Source organism: Dermacentor silvarum, chromosome 8 (assembly GCF_013339745.2).
Source record: "Dermacentor silvarum isolate Dsil-2018 chromosome 8, BIME_Dsil_1.4, whole genome shotgun sequence".
Taxonomy (NCBI): Eukaryota; Metazoa; Arthropoda; class Arachnida; order Ixodida; family Ixodidae; genus Dermacentor; species Dermacentor silvarum.
The window spans coordinates 166800181-166823745 of record NC_051161.1 but is presented as its reverse complement, the minus strand read 5'-3'; the positions used below and the strand labels follow the sequence as shown (position 1 = coordinate 166823745).

Below are 23565 nucleotides of genomic sequence, written 5' to 3'. Positions count from 1 at the left end.
CGTGCGGTATGCGGTCCCAGCCTCGGCGGCAAGGCGCGTGCTGCCGCTGCTTCGTCTTCCTGCTCGCATGTGCGGTTGCGCTGTTTTGAAGGCACGATTTTTGTTCGCGTTTGTTTCATGAGCTTGTGCTTGGGTATTGTCGCCACGGGCCCTCGACGAAGGTGGCAGCGGCCTTCTGAGGGGCGGTTGAAATGGCTACAAAGTGCTTCGTTCCGAACTGCAATTCTGGATACCTGACTTGTGCGGAGCGTGTGCCTTTATTCAAAGCGCCGTCCGACAGCGGTCGTCTAGAGCAGTGACGCCGTGCAAATCTGAGGGCAGACCGAACTCTAACGCCTACCGACCATGTCTGCACCAGCCATTTTTCAGAGGATACGATATCGAAGGCATAGTGTCACGACTTCGAAAGCTCGAGGGACAAACGAAACGCACTTGTCGGCAGAGGCAGTAACAAGAACGGACGGTTTTAAAATAGCGCGCGCTAGTCACCGCTTCTTCTTCTTCTTCTTGCTATGTTTTTCATAAGTGCCGATGTGTCTTATGCCATCGTCATCGCCGCGCTAGACACGTGGCAATATTACGCGGAGCGCTCGATAAAAGGATTCCCACCTTATTTATAAACTGTCCAAAGAACCTCACACGGTCAAATAAACCTCGAAAGCCGCTGCGGAAGTGAGAACCTCCCGTGTGCCGCAGTAGTTTGTGCAAATTTTGCTGCATGTAAAAGATATATACTGGGTGGTTTACTATCATGCACCAAGATTGGAAAATATGTAAATGTCACGTAGCTGGACAGAACCAAGGTAATGTTGTCTTCCGTCGCTTGGAGATAGTGGGATTATTTTTTATTCCGCTTAATTACATAATTATTTTCATAATTGATTAATCAACTCTTTTAATGCTATAATTGGATAAAAGGTATGAACAAGAGAATTGTACAGCAGCGTGGAAATCTCCCAATATAACTTTCTGTTGCTCAATACGTGATACATAAAAGTGTTTTCCGAGCGTGAACGAAACCCGCGAATACAGCAATATTGCCGCGCGACTGGTCGCTCGAGGCACTTTGGGTGTATTCGTGAGCTTCTTTCATGCTCGGAAAAACACTTCTACGTAGCGCGTATTGAGCAATACAAAGCTGTATCGGGAGTCTTTCATGTTGCTCTACAATTTTCTCATTGACACTTTTAATCTAATTATAATAATTGAAAGTTGATCAATAAATACGACTAATTATCTAATTAGGCGGAATGTAAAAAATAACCGAGTATCTTCAAGGGACGGCAACAACATTACTATGGTTCTGTCCAGCTACGTGACATTTGCATATTTTGAAATATTTGTACACCCTGTAAAATACTGCTGTCTTCTGTGCAGATGTGTGCCTGATTTTCAAATTTGTTCCATCCTGGCTACTGAATTTTTTTTTACAATGCGCGTGCGGTGTATATTACACGCTTGCATGTTTTTATACATTTTTAAATTGTGGGAGTGTATGAGACCGCAAGCTTCTGGAATGGTTATCACCTATTAAAATTATCGAGTTGCTTCATGCACAAGCTTTTTCGTATTGTGCCCTTGCAAAAAAAAAATAAATAAAAGGTCTATCGGATTATTGTGTGGTGGGTGTAAGTGTATTTGTGGACAGGCTGCAGCATGCATTGTCAAACACGCTTACGTTGGCACATTCTCATATGCAATTTAAGAAAAAAGAAAGTCACCTCTTTTTTTAGATCTTGCAAGAGTCACTCAGTCCTCAATGAACGAAAGCCCAATGAATAATATACACGGTCTATGTTAAGTGGAATTGGAATAAAAAAGGCATTTGCTCAGGTTTTCATCAGTAAACTGTAGTAGTGATGCTCTAATTCATGATAGACGCCTGCCTTCGTCCCGCCTAATAAATTCCAATTTGAAAGAGTTTTTACATAGCTGATCTGCATTCTCATCTTAAGTTCTAGCCATGAACAGCCACTTTGCTATAGTGCAGTGCATATCGCAAGCTTGCGCCGTTTCATTTCTTAATTTATATCGCGGCCACATTGAATTCGCGCAACGATGATTGAACGGTTTTCTGAGTGTGAATGGAAGCAGCGATAAGCATGAAATACATTTTCTGGTGCAGTCACTATTTTCTTCTGATTGAGGGGTAGCACGTGGGCTAACACTTTCATTTTTTTATGCTTGGATGAATGGCTATAGACCGGACGAAACAAATTGCGCGCGCGAGGGTAACTTCAGTGGGCTTTGAGGGCTGCCCGATTGATCCGTGTTCACGTCATCCACGCCCTGCACAAGGAACCTTCATGTTAGCGAAGCCTGGTACACTTATCACTTTAATGTGAAATAACGATTTTTTTCGCGCTTTGAGATTTACTCACTCCACTATGAACGAAAATTTAGCGGAGGCAGAGGAATGCCAAGCCGCCGGCGCCGCTAAGCTGGTGATGATGATGATGATGATGATGATTTATTGGCATCCCCTGTGAAACGGGGCGGCGACAAATAGTCACCTAGCCTGCTTGATTTAATCAGGTATACTATACATGTTCTTTATCTAGCATTTTTGTATACCTCTCATTATTATTTTTCTTTTTCAAAAATTTACCTTGTGCCGCTGCCTATGATTTTAAGAGATCAGGTCGTATCCATCTTTTCCCTGCCTTTTTTTCCACCAGTACTCCAATCGTCTCTTGCTGATCTCTACGGCTGATCTGTTTATGTTTCCTTCCACTTTGAAACCAAGCCTCGTGGAGTTCGTGGAGGCGAGTGGGATAGCAGCATACCGCTGAGCGTACCTGCCCTTGCCAGTCCCTGCCGCCTCTGCTGCCTACCCATGTGCGGACGAGCCCCCTGAACTATCTCTCTTCTCTTTTTCTTTACCTCCTACTCCCCCTATCCCCTACGACGCTGCGCCGTGCTCCCTTATGGGCTGCAGAATTAAGCGTCTCTTCCTTATGTATAATAAACACCTCCTCCGCCGTCACGTGTTGTGTGTGTGGCGCCGGCGCGTCAGTCGTGCTCTCTCGCTGCCGTCTCCTTCGCTCGGCTCTGCAGTTTAGTCGCGCGCGCCCCCTCATAGCATCACCCCGTGCTTCGCACTTCCTCATACTCCCCTTCGGGGAAATGCGGGTTTTTTCTAGAGGGTGTTGCTTCTTCCGACGCGCGAAAGGCCGAGGGGGGAGGACGAGGGAAGGGAGGCGACGTTTAGCTGAGGCACCAAGTGCCTATTTATATCAGAGGCTCCGGCAACAGTCACCTACGCCGCACGCATTTTGTGCGAACGCGGGCAAAAGGCCGACGGCGTCGACAACAGTTCTGCGTGTTGCCGGTGCTGCTGCATGTGGATCCAAGTTTATACAGCTGATAAAGCTACTATCATTACTCCGTATAGCTCTCTACAAATTTGCTATCGCAATTGATGCTTCGCCTTTCAGGTGAAACTGCGACAACTTTTTATTGCGATAGCAATTATATGGACACTCAAAAGCAGATTTCTGCCGTCGGCGTCGCCGTCGCCGTGAGGTTCCGTATGACGTCAATGGAGATGAAATCGTCGCCGCGCGCCGCCGAACGCTGTATGTGTGCGAGTGAAAGAGCGCGAGAGACGCACGCTTTCACGGGGAGTGAACGCACGGCGGAGAACAAACGCGCGTTCTGCGCTGTGCTCCCTTAAGGGCTGCAGAAGTAGGCGTCTCTTTCCTCCTCTACAATCATCATATATGTAGAGTAAACGTACCTTCTTCCGACGCGCGAAAGGCTGTGGGGGAGAGGGGGAGGGGCAGGGAAGGGAGGCGACGTTTAGCTGCGGCACCAAGTGCCTATTTATATCAGAGGCTCCGGCAACAGTCACCAACGCCGCACGCATTTTGAGCGAACGCGGGCAAAACGCCGGCGGCGTCGACAACAGTTCTGCTTGTTGCCGGTGCTGCTGCATGTCCAAGTTTATACAGCTGATAAAGCTGCTATCATTACTCCGTATAGCTCTCTTCAAATTTGCTATCGCAATTGATGCTTCGCCTTTCAGGTGAAACTGCGACAACTTTTTTTTCTTTCATGAATGACGGCGACAACCTGGCGCTCTTAGAACCGTACATTCGCGACCTCAGAGTGAACGGAACGCCATGTAGGGTACTTAGGGACTCAGCTGCGACAATGGACATTGTCCACCCCGCGTATGTGAAACCTGAGGATTTCACCGGGGTATGTGCATGGATCCGGCAGGTAGTTGAGGAAAATAGTGTTTGTTTGCCCATAGCTAGCGTAAAGATCGAGGGGCCATTCGGAATATTGCTGACTGAAGCCGCAGTATCACAAAATCTGTCCAAGCAATACCCCTACTTATTTTCAAATCGCTCGGAGATGCTGTTAAAGAAGAAGGGTCTGAGTTTTGGCGACCCTACGGTCCAAGCTCTCCCGCGTAACACGGCTCAGAAAATCGCGGTAGAAGAGAACGATTGCGCCACGAAAGTGGAAACAGTGGCTCTTCCAGAGGCCGTTCCTTGCGGAGACAAGGCTTGTTTCAGCAGCCCTAAAAAGGTCAAGGAGGCGCTGAAAAACTCCCTTGTACCTCCGCACTTGAACGACGGTCTGGAATCGTCCAAAGGAGAGGAGACTGCCATGGCGGCTAAACAGGGCAGGAACCGGACGATCGGGGATTGCAGAGGCACATTCGGTGGCCGCCTGGCAATGCAAAAATTTTTCAGACGGCGCAAACGAGCGAAGTATTTAGCGCAGCGCAAATTCGAGAAAGACACCACACCGCAGCCCGTAAGCAAAGGGAACAGGCCATCATGCAGAACGTCAAAGGGCTCGTTATGGTGGTTAAGAAAACGGAGACGTCACCAAAGGCGGATGACAACAGAACAGGGCGCGTCTCCGCGAGTAGGACTGCGGCTGAAAGGGGCAACCTGGCTGAGGTACGCGCGCACGCACAGGGCCAGTCAAACAGTCAATGAGGGGGAATGCGCCGCGAGAGCGAGCACAGAGGAAGAATGGCGATTCTCCTCTCGTTTACGGCCTCCCTCTCTGAGACGCGAAAGAAAGCCGCGGCCACACGAATTGACAGGTGACGGGAGGGGGCAGTGTATGTCTGGCACCCTTTATTGCCCATGGCGAGGCCCAATGACTTTCAGATTGCGACCTAATCGAGTGCGCATTAGGAGGTAGTAATTGTCGAATTGGGCGCCTCCATAAGGTTCCCGTTTGTAAATAGAGCACGTTGCATTTTTTTTTTCATTTGTTAGTTATTAATACCTTATTTCTTTTAATTTCAAAGGTTCCGCGTTAATCTCGGTGATTCGTTGTGATGATTGTTATGCGCGCCAGTTACGCGAATAAAACTGCGAAGCAGGTTTTGCGACGGTGGTGGCTCGTGAACGCGTTGTTTTTGTAGATAGGCATTGACATTGGAGGTTTGTAGAAACAAACCATTTTGGGTAATTCAATGCTTACAGGGTAGGTGCGTTTATCGGCTACCATTGCAGATAGAGTATGGCTTTTGGTTTTCTAGCTTTAAATGCCACTTTATGAATCAGTTTAATTAGGAGTTCAAGCGGACATCAGAGCGCAGTACATTTTGCCTTAGAAGCGCTGGTACTGGCAGATACTATTGACTCAACGAGTAACTGACTCACTGCGCAGCATTTATCCGTCTGATCATTTTCAATGCACTCTCAGTCTCTCAATAAATGTGGCTTTCCCGGGCAGAAGAAACAAAAACGTTAGGTATTAGGTTAATTGAAATATGCACTTAAGTCTAGTTTTTTTCCTTTTGTTAATTTTCGGGAAGCTCGAACGAGGGCTGTAGGTTTAATTCTGATAAGGTATTGTGTGAAGAATGTGAACCTGGCAGTTCTCATGGGTAGTTGGGTGCTCTCGGTTTGTTGTACCTTGGGCTTGGCGTGGTCTATTTCCAGAGGGTGTCACCTGGCCTGCCTTGGAACAAACGGCGAAACGAAGCAGAGGCACGGGGTCTACGGTCTCTTCGCGGTGCTTGGATGCTGCAACCCCTTCGAGACCTCCTGTGGCGGTGGACGGGCTGTTATGATCGGCTTGGGACTGCACCTGTCAAATGTGGGAAAGAAGCCCGAGCGCCTTTCCCGTGACGAGATAAGCCTTTTACATCCTCGAGGAAGCGTCTCACCTCTACGGAGCAGACGAAAACGGCGAGCTACCAAGAAGGAGGACCCGAGGGAGAGGAGGTCGTCAACTTGACCGCCCGACAGAGGTCTGACACTTCCACAAGTTCCCCGAAGGAGTCATCGGCAGGTTATGATCTTCCTGGAATCTGTATCTCTCCAATGTGGGAAGCAAGCCCCAGCGCTTTTCCCGTGACGAGATAATCCCCTTCATCCCCGAGAAAGCTTCTCACCTCTACGGAGCAGAAGAAAACGGCGAGCTACCAAGAAGGAGGACCCGAGGGAGAGGAGGTCGTCAACTTGACCACCGGAGAGAGGACTTCCCCGAAGGAAAGAAACGTCGGCCACCACGAGGGGATTTAAGGCCGTCCTGGCCCCCGTGTTAATCAGAACCGCTCGAGACTCGGATAGAGTCAAAACCATGTACCAATGAAGTGAATACAATCTTTTCTATTTTTCATCATCACGATGCCCGCCTTCATCGTCGTTTCCTGATTCCTGCAGTGACGACCCACCTCACCCGGTCGAGATAATATCAGTACCTAACGGAACATGAAAAATATGTGACGGCTAAAGGTAGCAGAAATGCAGCTGTGATGAAAAATAGGGCACTGTGGAATTACAATAGGTACGAAGTGGTGAGAGGGATTTGGAAAGGGGTGATGGTCCCTAGTTTGACTTTCGGCAATGCGGTCCTGTGCATGAGATCAGAGGTTCGAGCAAGGTTGGAAGTTAAGCAGCGAGGGGTAGGTAGAGTGGCTCTGGGAGCACACGGAAATACACCAAATCAGGGGGTACAGGGTGACATGGGATGGACGTCATTCGAGGGCAGGAAAGCCGGCAGCAAGATAGAATTTGAGGAGCGATTGAGAGAAATGGCAGAAAAGCGGTGGGCAAGGAGAGTTTTCGGTTATTTGTACATGAGGAATGTTGATACAAAATGGAGGAAGCTGACCAGAAAACTGTCAATCAAATATTTGGACTGCAGGAGGGGTGCAAACCAGGAAACAGCGGTTAAGAAAAATGTTAAGGAAACAGAGAGGGGTCTGTGGAAAACAGGGATGCAGACGAAATCAGCACTGGGAACATACCGAACTTTCAAGCAAGAAATTGCCAAAGAAAATATCTACGATAATTCTAGGGGAAGCTCTTTGTTTTTTGAAGCCAGGGCGGGAGTATTGCGGACTAAGATGTACCGAGTCAAGTACCAAGGTATAGACACGTTGTGCTGTGCGTGTGGAGAAGAGGAAACGGCTGAACACCTCATACTTTTCTGTAAAGGGCTTAACGCTACAGTGCAAAGCAACGGGGCCGATTTTTTCAAAGCATTGGGGTTTAGGGACAGTGAAGGCAAAATAGACTTTAAGCGGGTAGAAATAACCAAACGGAGGTTATCTGATTGGTGGCTAAAAGCAAGACAGGGGTGAAATTTCACCCACCACAAAGTACAAAATATGTTAATAGTCATGGCTAGGCGGCGTATGCCACCGCCAGATATAAAAGGTTCAGCCTCATCCATCCATCCATGCATCCATCCATCCGCAGCGCCGCCTGGGCAGAGTCTGAAGTCTAAAGGAGGGAGCATACTGCAACGCCATTGTCGCCGACTGTGGTGGCCCAGCACGTGGTGAAAACGCCAGAGCACGGAGGATATGTCAGAGCGCGCGGTAGGTTGTAGTACTTCCGGTAGATTTTTTTTTCAATACCCATTCTAAACCAGGGGCGTAGCCAGAAATTTTTTTCGGGGGGGGGTTCACCGGCCCGACCGGGGGGGGGGGGGGGGGGCAAGCTTCTGCTTTCCTCTAGGTCACGTGATCGATAATAACTGTCGGTAGTTTAAGCACACTCTATACATGTATATCAAAGACATGCCACCCCCCCCCCCCCCCCCCCCTGTGCTTGTGCGTGTGCTTGTGAAGAAATTAAGTAAAACGTAACGTAAGCTCAGTAAATACAGTAAGTACGACAGGTACAGTGGGCGTTTGGAGCAACGGTCTCTCATCGCGCCACTGAATGGACCAGTCTTCGAAAACGCATCATTGAGACGACCCGTGCGATCGGAGAAGACATAATTAAATGTTAATTTCCGTTAAGCGTAGATGGCGTCGTTCTCGTCGGGGCGAAGTGCGTTTCACAAGTCAAGGACTGCTATACGCGTGAAAATGCACGTGTGACCAGGCTATACCTATTCCCACAGCAATAGCTTGTTCGCTGCGTCTTCGTGCTAGAAAACTTAAATACGCGCAAAAACGCGTAAGGCTTTTTTTTTTTTTTTCGAAGCTTTCTTCGCCCTGCTCCCTCATACGAGAGGGTTGCATTTCCCGCGGCAAGTGCATGGGCCGCTGTGTCTTTCGCTGTGTGCGAGCGTACAGCCATTTGCCTTTACGTAAACAGATTCAGAATTGTACAGAATATTTCACCGCACAGCATAGATACGGCATGTGTACGCATTTTAAGTAGTGCGTGCAACTCATTTCTGCTTCACTTACGCCGGTGCAAACATGAAGCGGCTTTGTACCTCACAGAATCTCGACTTATTGGTGTACTAGTGATGCAGGAATGAACTCCGGTATTTTTCAGCACATAGTGCACATAATCAATTTCTTAGGACGCGTGAACTCCGACGAGAACTGTCAGCGCCTGCAACAAGAGTTAATTTACGCTGTACTGCGCACAGCAGTAATTCATGCTTGTCGGCTGTCTGTTTCGTGTATTCTATTGCGAGTCGGTGGAATTTCACTGCTGTCATCAACCCCTACGTGTGTACATTGCTGGTTTGGGATTCCACAACTGAAACAGCAACTACCAGCCTTCCGTAATTGCTGGTTTGTGATTCAACAACACAACAGTAATTACCAGCCTTCCGTAGGGGCGCAATCGCAAACAAGAGACGTTTCTCGCGCAGACTAAGCCTACGTTCACACTTGGGAAGCGGCAAACGGGCGGAAAGGCCAAAGCGGCCGGAAAATTTTTTCCGCGCCTGTCCAAGTTGTTCACATTTGTTTTGCTACCGCCGCGGCCGCCGCTGCCGTTATCGTCCAGATCCATCTCGTCTGCGTACGTTTGTCGGCGTGGTGGCGCTCATTATCGCATTATGTCGAGCGGTATGTTCATTCTTTGACCCACGTACCGTCATCAAAAGCGATCATTTTACGCAACTTCGCGTGTCATCTGCTACCTTCGGTAAATTCCTCGTTGGCGTTCCGTAATTCTCCTCACACGGGCGCGGTGGCGCTGAGTCACAGGTTGGTGCCTAGGCGTGAGAATATTTCTTTAATAGCTTTTATTTACAAGTTGTAATAACATTTCATCATTTCGTATTGTCGGCGCCTCCAGGACACCAAAGGGGCAACGGGAACACCACAGCTAAAACCCGGGCTGGCCCTTGTGTTGGGGCTCGCCAAAGCCTGCGCGTCCTACGTGAGACCTACGCTCCCAATCTACCGTCGCGACGAGAAAAGCATCCCGCGACTTCTGCAACATACCGTACACGTGCGAGGAGAATTATGGAGCGCCAACGAGGAATCTGCCTAACTATTGTCTGCCGTAGAAGTGGAAGAAGAAATGGCTTTTATACTTCTACCTACTTGTTTTCTAGAAATGGACAATGAATAAACGGAAGACTCGGACACCTCGGAAACGGCGGTGGTGGGTTCGCCTGGCTTTGCAAAAGCGCGAGAAGTTGGGTCACGCCAAGGCTTCGTTGCCGCACCTCCGGTCGCGCGACGTTGAATACTATCGCGAGTATTGCTGACAGTACGTTTTAGTGCCACTCTTGTCGTAGAGCAAGGGCTGGTTCTTGATCGCGTCGATCAGCATTACAGCCTACACTTCTGGTGCCATGTTCAATTTTACGACCGGTTGTTTACATGCTAGTGTAGCTTGCAGTGAAGCAGAACGACTTTCCGCCGCGTTTCCGCTTCGCCATGGCGAAAAAATCGGCCCGAGACTGATTTGGCTCGCAGCCTGTTTTTCTGCCTGTTTTGCCGCCTAGGCGGGCGGATTTTTGCAAGATTTTGCCGCTTCCTACAGCTTCGAGACCAAGTGTGAACGTAGCCTAAGATCCTGCGCGAGCGCGGCCTAACCGGCACCTGAAGGGAAGCGGCGGAAATGTATACCGGAGATTTCGACCACCTGGGGTCTTTAACGTGCACCTAAATCTAAGTAAACGGGCCTCGAGCGTTTTCGCCATCATCTAAAATGCGGCTGCCGCATTTGTTGCTTCATTTGTTGCACATTTGTTGCTTCAGAATGCGGCCGCCACATCGCCCAAAACTTCACAGAGTTTCAAAGCCTTGACAAACACAGTGACAGTTTTTTCCATATGCAGACATGATTCGCTGTAAATTACAAACCAAACGGAAGCGCCCAGGAATGAAATTGTGATAGTAGCACCGGTTTCATGAATTATGTCAGCGCGAAGCGACGAAAACAAAGGGCGGGTAAGTGGGGGGGGGGGGGGGTTGCGGAAAAAATTTCGGGGGGGGTTTGAACCCCCCCAACCCCCCCCCCCCCCCCCCTGGCTACGCCACTGTTCTAAACCATTTGAAACTCTTGCAATAAACAAAAACAAAACAAGGAAAAATCTTTTTCCTTCCTGCATGTGAGCTGCTGCCGGCCGAGCGCGCATCAAATAAAAACTACCGGTAACTAAACGTCTCGGCAAATGTCGATTCTCCGTGATCTCGACGCATGAGGTCACATGTTGGGCCACCACTGCTGGCTACACGAAGCGTTCGCTTGCCAAGGCTGGTTGCGTGACGTAATGCTCTCTCCTATATTTTTCCTTCCTCCATGGGCATTCCCATGCATACCACTAGAGAGCCTACATGCAACGCTGTCTACATATCACAGTGCGGCAGCGCCAGATTTCCCTCTAGGTAATATAGTGAGGAACTCTATGGCCGGCGCCCGGGCTACAGTGGCTAGAATTGTACCGGGCATTCCTCCGCTCTACCGAGATACGGGCACGTGTCGAGCAGAGTCATGTGGGCGCGCTAACCAAAGCGTGCGCGCGGCGGCGCCCATGTATTTCTCCGCTCTACCGAGATATGGCTCGATCTAAGCGCACTTTGACGCCGGAAGATGAGGCTGCCCGACGAGAGAAGCACCTTCAAGCCACGCGGGAAAGGAATCGCCGTCTTCGTGCCGATGCAGCCTATCTCGCCAACAAAGCCACCGATATGCGACGTCGCCGAGCCGATCCGGGACACCGAGAACGCGAGAATCAAGCCAAGCGTCAAGCTAGTCAAGCCTTGCCATGATAGCCCAACCCTAGCCCAGCCCAGCCTACATCAACTAGTTGCTAAGGATCGTCGCCCAGCTCCGCTGTTTCTTCAGAGTTGACACCGCTAGTGCCAAGCTGGCCGCATTTTTTTTATTACGAGGCACACAAGCGCAAGTAGTACAAGAATATAGAAATTGGAATGGGTCAGCGCATGCTACTCGATCCAGGCGTGGAAGTGGTCCAGTTCTCACGTATCATTACGAGGAGGTAAAATCAGTAGAATTACCGCGATCTCCACTCTCCGGTATGGATTGCGAATGGTATGGTATGGCAGGACCGCTGTATATGGCAAGCCCCACGCGGCAACTCTTGTTATCCACATACTCCATCGTCCAAACGACAGCGAGCGTTATTAAACGTTCTGGCCACGGGTTCTGTTTGAAAACGGGGTTCATGTCTCAGCACCACGAGGACCGCAGCCCACGAAGGAAAACATTCCCATGCTGGTCCGGACCATTCACCGAATATTTTTGACACAAAAGCGACGAAACAACCGTTCTGCAACCGTGAACCTAAGCGCCGCGCGCGACAGAGCTAGCCCGCATGCGTACTGCACATAACTATACGGATCTATGGTTCCTTCTCACGACCGTCCATCGTTGCGTTCGAAACCGTCTGACGAAAAAACAATGCGCGCATTTGTCGGATGAGCAAACTCAATAATCAGTTATTGCTTGCGAAATGATTCACGAAACCGTGATATATGATGATGATGATGATCTATTGGCATCTCCTTTGAAACGAGGAGATTACAAATAGTTACCTAGCCTGCTTGAGTTAAACCAGGTATTCTATATGCTTTTCATTCTATCATTTCTGTATGCATTTCCTTAATCCTTTTTCTCTCGCTCAAAACTATATACACACTCACGTGCAACATTCACCGCAGCAAAACAGTAAGTACCGGAGTCACTATCAAAACGGCCTTGGCCACTTCTTGATAAGGTGTGGATTGTTGACTTGAGTATGAGGGCGTTGTATGTCTGTGTTATGGTATAATATGAACTAACGGTAAACCCACAGTGGAAGAATACTACCGTGGGCAAACCAGAACGGCATGACGCGCCAACGATACAAAAAATGCGTCATGAAAATAGTGCGATGCCAGCGCCACAATCCCTGCCAGAGAAAGATTACTTGCACAGTGGCGCGGCTGGAAGCAGAGCGGGGTCCCTAGATTTTCCTTTCGGTTTCTGACGCAGCGATTCATTGTATCGGGAAATTAAATTCGATGGCACTCATCCAGAGGCTGTCATGAGCGCCCAGCCCGCCGATGGTTAAGATACACCCTCCGCAGGGCAATGGATCGCCTTCGGACAGCGCCTACTTGGTGGCCGACACCATGCGACCGCCGGACTCCGTGCGGCCGAACGCGGCCAAGAGCCCCGAGAGCAACCCGGACTTTGCCACCATCCGGATCGTCAGCCGGGTTGTGCTTTTCGTGCTTCGGAAGTGCTGGATGGTGTGCGGAGTCTCGTTCGTCACCATATTCGTCATCTACTGGTACTGCAGCAGCATCCTAGCGCTGCTCCTGCTAGTCTTCGCAATTACAGGTACGCCGCCCCCGTCGTTGGACATGCGTTGAGAGCGACGCTCTTGTTTTGCCGTTCCTACACACAGGCGCTGTTTACCTCGCGTCGTGTCCTCGTGCAACTTTCAGCCAGGTCACATGGCGTTGTATCGAACTTTGAGGAGATAAGAGGACGCTCGTACTCACCGTTCGAAGTGGCGTTGGCCCAGCGTGGAGGAACAAAACGTGCTGTCGACCACGCGAGGCGTCCGCTGTGTCCTTGTGTCGCAGTGGAGAGGGCGAAGGCAACCTGTCTTCGCTGCGATTACAGGAAATGCGCACGCCTTCCCCGCCGCCTCCGATAGGCGCACTTTCCTTGGGCTGTTACAGCAGTGAACTAGCGGCAGCTGCGATGTGCATTTGAACCGCGCTGCCCCGAGAGCGCAAAGTGCGCCTCCGGTTGAGTTCGTGTCTCACGCCGTAGACAATGTTATCGGCGGTCGAAGATACAGTGCGGGTATTTCTGGCCGCAGCGCCTTGCTGCTGTAGCGATAGTGTGCTGGGGACGTATTCTGAAACGTTCCACTTGGGCGATATTTCGCGTTTCGCCTTCAGATGCGCGCTGATTGGCTGGTAGAGCAAAATTGAATGACGTCGGGCTAAACCAGCCACTCAGCTCATCCAATTTTGCTAAAACAGCCAATCAGCGCGCATCTGAAGGCGAAAAGCGAAATATCGCCGAAGTGGAACGTTTCAGAATACGTCCCCTGGTGTGAGGTATATACCCAGCCTTCTGTGCATGCCATATCTAAAGCAACATGAGCTTGCATTCTTTTTCATGTAATGCGCTGAGTGAAACTGAGTGATTAAGGCACTCGTACAAGGCGCCGTAGCGTTAGTTTCTATGAGAGTACCGTGAGTGTACTCACGGCTAACACACAAGGACACACCAGACAGTATGAGCAAGTGCTAACTACCAACTGGTTTATTTTCAATGAAATGTTGCCCTTATGCGGGCTGCAGTCACTTGAGCATGTGGAGATGGATGGATTCTAGGGTTTTACGTGCCAAAACCATGATTTGATTATGAGGCACGCTGTAGCGGGGGACTCCAGATTACTTTTGACCACCAGGGGATCACTAACTTGCCCCCAATGCACGGGACATGGGATTTTTTGCATTTCGCCCCCATCGAAATGTGGCAGCCACGGCCGGGACCCATGACCTCGTGCTTAGCAGTGCAACACCATAACTGCCACTGTGGCGGGTTGAGCATGTGCAGACGCAGAACCATTTGGTAGTTTACACTTTCTCGTCCTGTCTTTGGGAGTTTGTGGCTGTACCAAGTTTCCCTCAGCAGATTGTAAGATGAATGAACACCAAACTATTACAATTCCTTGCTTGAATTATGTTCAGCAATACAGCCAAAGCACCGCTTGATTAATGGCTTTACATTGTACCCAACATTATGCAAAATAACACAACGTGCAACATGAGTTTACGCAAGAACATAACAATCAAGCTACTTCATGTGTGATGCCCTTGAATGTGTAGTTATTGATATGATGACATCTTTGTAATGCTGTGAAAGTTACAACTGGCATTTTTTAAGGCTTGTTGGTTGCCTAATTGGTTTTGATTCGTAGTGAACGAATAACAGCCCACCTAACGAGGACGAGAAGGTGACGCGTACAGCAACTGCATTTTGCTGTCCTTAATGGCCATTTGTGTCTCCAGGAGGGCAATAAATGAGAGTGGTGGAATGATGTATTCGTTAGTTTTGCTGCTGAAGATTAGCTACCATTACCGCAGGCGCTAGGTGCCAGCTTGTGGCTTTGAGCGCAGAATAGTTTAATTTGTTTCTGGCGACAAATATATCTTTAAATGCTATTTACTGTAGAAGCTATCTTGGGCTCTTCCATGGCTCAGAACAATGTATGCCATTATAAACACATTTGTTATTAGCCACACATTAAAGGGGCAAGAAAAGAAGTCCAGATTTAATCCTAGGTTTGTGGTGTACCTATGAGCTCGGCTATACCGGCTGCTCGAAACATGCTGCATAAAACAACATGCAAGGTGATGTTGCTGGTATCTTGCTTGCCTACCCTTGAGCATTGAGTGCAAAACAATAGAACTGAACAAAAGTAGCCATCAATATGCTTGCCTTGCTTCGCGCTTATGCGAACAGAAACCCATATCTCTCCATGATCAGCGATGTTTGTGTGACTTTTCCCTGTAACCATGTTTGCTATGTTGTAGGAGGAGAAGTTGAAATGTTAGTAGAAACCTTGAGGCTATTAAGGCTCCAGATGTTAGGTGGTGTGTAAAGCACAGTTAAGGTTTTCCTTGTGCAATAAAACCCCATGACACGTAGTCACATCACTTTTATGAAAGGGAATGCACGAGCACATCAACTGCTCTCTGTGGTGGCTGCTGATGACCGCCAACAGGCGACTGGGAGAGGCTGAACAGCTACTGGAGCCCGCAATTGGCAACTGGAGAAACTATGAATGCCAAGCCATGGCTACGGTCGAGTAGAGAAGGCTCGCAGCGCCACCTGTAGTTGCAGCTAGCATCTGTGCTGCTTCTCGCAATCACCTAGTGGTGATACAATAAGTGGCCACTACAGATCTTGGTGTGTGCACAGTGAAAAGAATTGGAGCAGGTGTTGGAGTGGCTGTAGTCTGGTACGCAACTGCATTCTACCAGGAAGTGATGCAAAGGCATTTTGCTTTTACCTAGCACTTTTCATCTTGGTAGCACTTGGTCAAATTACTTCAATAAGTGCAGCAGGTCTTCATGGCCACTGAGATAGCAGCTTGTTTGAATTGCCTTTAATATGCATGGCACAGTAGCATCTTGGGGGTCATGATTTCGCATTGTGATTTTTACTGCATGCCAACGGAAAAGTAATACACTGAAGACAGAGACTGACGTTCGTCGGATGTGGTTTATTCATCCAACTGCTACGATGGTGCTAGCGCGAGCTTTCGCCTCGCGCGTTGTCCACTTCGTCGTCTTCAGTTTTCTTCACACGTGTGCATCTCCGGAAGGTAAAGCAGCTGTACAGGACGTCGGACTTGCTGGCCATTCAAAAGTAGTATCAGGAAAGACCGCGCAATGCAGTCTCTTCCTTGAGACGCTTTAACAACACGGCCAATCTTCTATGTCAGAGGCAGCGCGGCGCATTAATGTCCTCAATGATGGCAAGATCGTCGGGCTTTAAGTTCGATGACGGCACAGGCTTGCTGTGGTGAGCAACGTGCAGGAACAGAAGGTATTCCTTCTTCCACTGCTTCCAAAACCTCTGAAGCAGCTGTTCGCGATGCTGAGCTTGTCGTCAAAGGTCAGTCACAGTGGCAGTAAGAGAAGAGTTTTCTTGTTCTGGTTGGCAAAGTGACGATACGCTTGCCGACTAACAATTGTGAGGGCGTCAGAACTGCTGTGGATGAGACGTCATCCTTCAAGTAGGTGAGCGGACGACAGTTGACTGCCGCCTCAACTTCAGCAAGCACGGTGAGTAGCTCGTTGTAGCTCAAGCTACTCCGTGCCAGGCAACGCTTTAGTGCATTCTTAATTGTGCGGATTACACGCTCCCAAAAGTCTCCCCACCACCGTGCACATTCAACAATAAAGCGCCATTGGATTCGGTGAGAGCTGGCATAGTCCTGAACATTGTCTTCGAAAAGGGAGCACAAAGCCTTGGCGCTGCAGCGGAATGTTTTCGTGTTGTCAGAGTGCACGATAGCAGGAATTCCACGCCGGGCTGCAAAGCGCCTGAAGGCTAGTAAAACTGCTTGTGCTGTTAAATCTGTGGTGAACTCCAGGTGTACTGCCCTCATCACAGCACAAAAAAAGACAACGATGTACACTTTTACAGTGGAGGGTAATTCAGCATGGCAATAGAGTGTTGCGTCACTAATTCTTTGCCTTGGCAAGAGTGCTACATGGGCAGCTTCGGGAAGTAGGTGCCGTCGGTGGCATGCTAAGCACAATTTCGGAATGCCCTTCACTGTGCGATGCCTCTGGAGGATCCAATAGTGTTCCCGAAGGTCCCGGAGGGTGATTTGAACTCCTCCATGTAGGAGTCGTATGTGCATTGCATCATTGATCACTGGTCGGTGAACCAGTGATCTGCAGGAAGCAAGATCGGATGCCTCAATTCCTCTCTGTCGTTAAGCTACTGCAGTTGGCCTCCTACATGAAGTACTCTGTCATGGTCGAGAAACGGTTGTAGTGTCAGCACACTGGAGGTGTTGGGAATTCGTTGTCCTTCCTCCAAGGCCGTGACTTTGATTGCGAATGCGAAGTGTTGGACAAGCCTCAACTAATACATCTCCGCCTGTTGCAACTCTGACACCGTCGGTGGTCTGGTAGAAGATGGTGTGTTCTGCGAAGCGTTCCGACGAAACCTCATGATCCAAGCTGTTACTCGCAGTAATCGGGAGAGGCGTCCAAAGCTTGCAACCTTAAGCAGTGGCTCGTGTGGGGGTGCAGGGGGTGCCACTACTGTGGTGGGGCAAGTGGATATCTCTTCACTGGTCTCGCTAGAAAGGGACTCCGGTGAAGGAGCAGAACAAATCTTCGCAGGCCATTGCAAATGAGGCTGTGACAACCACGTAGGACTGGTCCACTAGAGAGACTTGCGCAACAATGACAGGGCTGCTGCTCCACACGTGAGCAAACCTGCTGGATTGTCGTTGCCTGCACAGTGCCTCCAAGAATACCCCGAAGTCAAGCGTTAGATTCGAGAACACGGTTTCTCACGAAAGTCTCCCATCGTTTAGCGTCAGCAGCAATCTAGTGTAGGGCTATTGATGAGTCGCTCCAAAACACGCCCTGACAGCTGGATGTTTCTGGAATCCTCGGAGGTAGTTGCACAGCCTGGCAGCCAACAGGCACGCAGGCAGCTCTAGGCGTGACAGCGAGGTAGTCTTCAGTGGTGCGACCCTGCATTTGTTCATGAGCAGCTGAACCTTAGACCGTTTGCCAGTGGGCTTGCATCGCAGAACAGGTGAAGCTCAAACGGTGGAATCTGTCGCGGAGTGTAACAGATGACGCAGCTTCGAATTTGCAGTGAGGAGAGCGTCGGTAGTTCGGATGTCCAGCCTTCCCACTGTTTCTCGACGTCTTTCGGTAATGGCTCGTCTCATATTGAGTTCCTACGCCACAGCTGCTGGAACAATAATTTCGCTCGAATGATAGATGGAGCCATGAGACCTAACGGATCGTAGAGTCTTGCGAGTGATTGCAGAATGGTGCATTTCGTGGCTTTGGTAGGAACAACTGTGGTGGTAAGCACAATATCGTCAGCGTTGCAGTCCCATACTAAGCCAAGCAACTTTGTTGCTTTGTTTGCTTCACCAATGTTGTCGAGAGAAGTGTTGTCCTTGAGGAATTGACGGCAAAGAACGCTGGAGTTGGAGCACCACTTTCTTAACTCCATACTTGTATCAGCTAAAATAGCCAGTGCAACACGGTAGGTTGCGAGGGCCTCTTCTTCATTGGAAGCTCCTATGACAAGGTCGTTCACGTAGAATGATGTCTTTAGGCGTGTAGCTATTATTGGCCGAGTCTTTTTCCACATTTCGAAGGGATGCTGCAAAGTAGCAGATAGAATGAAAGGGCTAGACGACGCTCCGAAAGATACATGAGCCATTCGCCATTCGACGATGGAAGGTATTTTCCCCTCTTCGCTGGACAGTCGGTCGACCCGCAGAAAGCGGAGAGCGTCACGGTCTTCTTGTCGAATTGAAATTTGAAGGAAAGTGTTGCAGATGTCTGCTGTCAGGATAATTGGTTTCATCTTGGACTGTACAAGCAGTTGCAAGAGCTCGGCACCAAGTTTCACCCCTTTGTCCAAGATATCATTGAGCGATGACTCGCCACGTTCATGGGAAGAGTCGCCAAACACTACGCGTGTCTTTGTAGTAGTAGCTTCCCGACGGATGACTGCATGGTGTGGAAGGTAGTAAACCGTCGCTTTGGGCTCTAGAGAGGTGTCGACACGTTCGGCGTGATCTTCTTTGAAGTACTGACTGATGGTGCGGTCATACTCCCGGAGTAGCTCCTGCTGTTATTCGAAGCACTGAAGCTGGCGTCTGAGCTGGTTTTTGGCAACACTTCGGTTTGTGCTATTCAGTCTTCCCTGGTGCCTTATCATGAGAGGAACCACATAACGGCCAGCTTCCTTGTGCGTGTACTGTGTGAACTGAGTCACTGCCGCTTAGTCACAAACGCCGGTGGTATTCTCAGGGTCGGTGATCCTTATTGCATCGAGTCGCCACATCTCAGTTGGGTCAGCAATGTCATATGCAGCTTGCCCATTCTGCTCACATGCAAGGAATAGGGCAGGAGTTACAGGAATGTGCTGGAGTTACATTTAAGCAAGGCAATGGTGGGCCTTACTGGGTAGATAGATGCCTTGCACCAGCCACCTGAAGATTGTCTCAACTGCACATAGGTCGCTGCTTAGACGCTCTATTCTTCCTATCACTATGTGCCAATAGTAAACTGATCCTATAAGGACACTGATTGTCGGTATCGGCCGATCACCCAGTCGATTCTCATCTGCCACAAGCATCTTGGGCGTTCACACAACTGTGCGAGGAAATCTTGTCCGATGGCTGGAGTCTTCACGGTGAAGACTTCCAGTACCTCCAACGCTTTAGCAAGGTAGTGCGTTGGGCGAGTTGGTGCATAGCTAAACAAAAGAGTCGTGGCGCGAGGAAAAGAAGGAAAACCAAGGGGAGACAGGAATGGCGCCCTATCCTGTCTCCCCTTGGTTTTCCTTCTTCTTTTCCTCGCGCCACAACTCTTTTGTTTACCTCCAATGCGTTGACCGTGACGGTGCGGGAGTCGAACCGACTATGAAGTTTGAGCTTGACGCTTCGACAGGTTCCTGGTTCGTTCCCGGGTCTCGGCACCATAAACTATGTTGAAGACAGAGACTGACATCCGTCGGATGCGGTTTATTCATCCAACTGCTGCGATGGCGCTAGCGCGAGCTTTCGCCTCACGCGTTCTCCACTTCGTCGTCTTCAGTTTTCCTCATCGCCTTGCTCATGGGCTGAAATCAAATGAAAAAGTAGTTTGATTGGCTGTGTGCAATTTTTGAATTTTTGAAGTGAAATGAAAACAGCCTGCGGCATTACCAAGGAATTACCATTAACCTGTGTCATCAGAATTCATTCTTGCAAACTCACCGGCTATAATTCGTAAATTGCAATATGTGCCTTAACTCGTAAACAACTTGATTAGTGAAATTTTTAGTAGATCGGAACTTTTTATTTCTCATGGAAGTAATTTCTGCCTCCAAGTAATCCAGTTCCAAGGATTACAATTGTGCTATCCTGGCACAGCTGATTTTTCAGAAAGGTTGTATGGTTACACAAAAAAAAAAATCTCCTTTTAACAGTATCCTTTGAGGCACCTTTGCCTCTGCATTCTTCACCTTTCACTCAATATAATTAAAATAAGTGGGAAAGATCTGATATGCCCAGTTGTACCTCTCCTATAGTTGCATGTCGATGTGCTCCTGGTTTTGATTTGCTCAGTGTCAAATAAGAATTAACTTTATTTTTATTTTATTTACAAAAACTTCTACCAGAAGCTAATGCCACAGCCGAAATCAATGTGGCATACATTGATTTCGGCTGTGGCATTAGCTTTGTCAGTACTCAAGGCATACATAATCTGGCTGGAATATTGTTTTGTGGGACTTTTTTGTTGCACATGTCTTCAATGTGTTCCCTTGTCTCTGTACCAGAATTCAGTTCTGCTTGTTTGCGTTAATAGCTGTTGTGCATCATTTCTGTTACATGAAAGAATATTTTGTGCTGTGTGAGCTGCTACAGCACACCAGAAAATTTTAATCGCTTAACTGCCGATAGTGAGATAATTCATCACATGCGCCCTCTGGTGCTGATGACGAGTTCACTCATCGTGCATTTTTATCAATTTTTTCAAAAGATTGCCAGAAAATTTGCCAAACATCTTTGAAATAATGGTGCAAAGTATGCAAGGCGTGGAAACAATTGCGCCCTCTTAAAAATATTTCATAATTTGTCATGGCAGTTAAGGGGTTAGCAAATGTATTCTCAGACTGAGGGACCAATTGGATTCAACAGTTTAAACTACAAAGCTGATCTGTTCTCTGCGAACTGTAGATGTGTGTGGATCCTGAAATAGTCTCCTTGTTTTTTACATTTGTCTCTGATAATAATAGATTAACTGCACTGTCTGTATTTCACATCCAGTGCTACTAGCTTCGTTTGTACTGTGATGTTATTTTATTGGCCAAATTTTGCTCACCTGAAGGATAATTGTAAATGGGGTGCTGAAACTATTCAAAAATGTAGGAAAGCAATATCTTAATGTGTCGTTTGGGTCAATGAACTTTTGCCAAGTTTTTTGCCAAGTTTTCATCTGTGGAGTGCTTTCACTCTTTCGTTACCAGTAGAAGTGTGCTCATCTTCAATGCTTTTGTTTTAAAATTTGCTTTCAGGACATAGTAGTCACAACATATACTGCAATAAATAAAATTATAGCCTGATCGCTGGTGTCTTGAAAGGGTGTATAGCAGTAATAATTGCTTGGACAATTTTTGAGTTCAAAAAAGCACATCAAAGAACACAGAAGAAAAGTAATAATTTGCTATTTTTAGTATTAGTACTGTCAGTAAAGAAAAATCTGAAATATACAAAATATGCACCTGGTTCCTGGTTCCCAACTTTTGCAAGTCAGATCATGCAAAAAAATTAAGATTTGTTTTGTCAATACTATGCTATGCTAGAATAAGCAGTAGCTTCGCAAATGTGAAAATGGTTAAGTTCTTATTGTACATGGAGCGTTTGTTCTTACTCATTGCAGCAGCCACTTGGTTTGTATTTTACTGCATTCTTTAGGCTCGCAAAGTAATGGGTCAGGTCAGGGAGCATGCAGAAGCCTCCTCATGCGTGATTGCTGCGTTCAGTCAGCTTTTCTGGGCGAGCAAGGTGGGCTAGCGCGTATTCAACTGGTGCTGGAGCCTCCACATGCTTTGTTCAGTTCTGGTACAGTATTGTGTAGTGATGCACAATATTGTACAGTAATGGGCGGGTGGCACTTGCACGGGTGGTGTTCAAAATGTAAGAGATTAGACAGCTAGTCAAGTTTCGGTCGCAGGTCGGTCTGAAATTGACTGCGTACTCTTTTGTTAGCGAAAACCCCACACGACGGGATAGATTGCTCGTAATAATTTGTACAAATGCTGGTCGAAGTGCTGATGAATAAAAGCAACTTGCGGTGGGCAAAATAAAGTTGCACTTGATATTCGTCGAACACAGTTATGAAAATAACACGCACTCATGAGCATGTGCCGTTGTTCTGAGATATCGTTAACATAGCATATTCGTTGGTTTGCAAAATTGACAACTCGAAAAAAGCTTCTGTGTCTTCACTGCTGCTGTCATTTGAAAATTATGTTGCCGAGTCAACCAAAGTGCAAGTTTTGCGCCTTTTTATGGAGGTGCTAGGAGCACTGGAGGTTAGTTTCGCCAGTACCTCGAGTCAAAGTGTTATTTTTCGAGACTCCCCAATCTGCAAAAATTCATCAAATCTCACAAATAAATAAAGTTTAGTCATCATTTCAGATGGTGCATGTTGTTAGTAGAAGAATTGAAATGGAAATGTTTAACATTAGAAAGATGTTTAGACACGGTAACGAAAGAGTCAAGGCCAGTGCATTGCAGAGTAATCTTAAATGGCTTCTAATCAGTGTACAGAACAACCTCTATAAAATGAACATTGGTGTAATGAATTATTGGATATAACAAAGTAAGCCCAAAAGTTTCTCACCGTTATATAGTAATAGCGAATATTAGATTTAATGAAGGTATTTTTTGTGCAAGATGCAACTTTGGTATAACGAAGGTCAGGAGGGTGGCCTCTCCCAGCAATCTTATTTACCTGTGTCTCTTTTTGCGACATTATCTGATTCCTGTAATGTTGTCTAATTCCCTGCCAACCCTGAGTATGTTCTGCTTCCCTCAACGAGTATATTATTCTACGACCACTTGCCTGCTCTGAATATAATGAAGGTCCTTCCGTCATGTGGTGTAAACTTCCAAGACTTTAACACTATGGATATGCCACCATTATGGCTTTCCATGTCTTGCTTTCTTCTCATCCTTGTTCTTTGTCATCTGTTGAGCCAAGATCGCTATGAAAAACACCAGACCTGGTAAATTTTAGTTCTTCCTCTTAATGCTACAACTGGAGGGAAAACTGGGCAATGTGGGGTAAGTTCATGATGAAACAGCATGGCAAAAGCAACGACAAACACAACACTAGGTCTCACTGTCAACTAGACATTCATTCTGAAATAGTGTTTAGCGCATACATTGTACTGCACATTTCTGCGAGGCAAGGAAGCAAACACGACAGCAGAATGCAGTTAGAATTGCTTGTCACACACAAAAAAAAACTGGTGTACCGAAGGTGCCAAAACCAATTGCAGGAGCCAGAAGTGTGTCATGGCTACCATTTGTTTGACACAGCCCATTTACTATTGCTTCTACAACATAGTTTGTTTCAGTACCCAGGAGGTGCTTGCATCATGACATTGCGATACATTGGCTTGTCCC

At 47.9% G+C, this 23565-nt stretch overlaps 2 protein-coding genes across 6 annotated transcripts in view; one reads left to right on the top strand and one right to left on the bottom strand.

Moving 5' to 3' along the window:
- Window positions 1-23565, bottom strand: part of LOC119461825 (epoxide hydrolase 1) — a 118028-nt gene that overhangs the window by 63420 nt on the left and 31043 nt on the right. Inside the window, exon 1 of one of the 3 annotated variants that reach the window (XM_037723198.2) lies at window positions 13145-13368. The exons of 1 other annotated variant lie outside the window; for it this stretch is intronic. The gene's annotated coding sequence lies outside the window, so the exon portion shown is untranslated. Of the gene's footprint in view, window positions 1-13144; window positions 13369-23565 lie in introns of those variants that run through there. One more of the 3 variants, XM_037723199.2, reaches the window with a different exon arrangement.
- LOC119461824 (protein ABHD13-like) overlaps window positions 12565-23565 on the top strand; it is a 116090-nt gene continuing 105089 nt past the window's right edge. For all 3 annotated transcript variants that reach the window (XM_049672278.1, XM_049672277.1, XM_049672279.1), the window contains exon 1: window positions 12565-12980. In XM_049672278.1, the coding sequence (XP_049528235.1) occupies window positions 12701-12980 (280 nt within the window). In that variant the 5' untranslated portion in view covers window positions 12565-12700. The remainder of the gene's footprint in view (window positions 12981-23565) is intronic.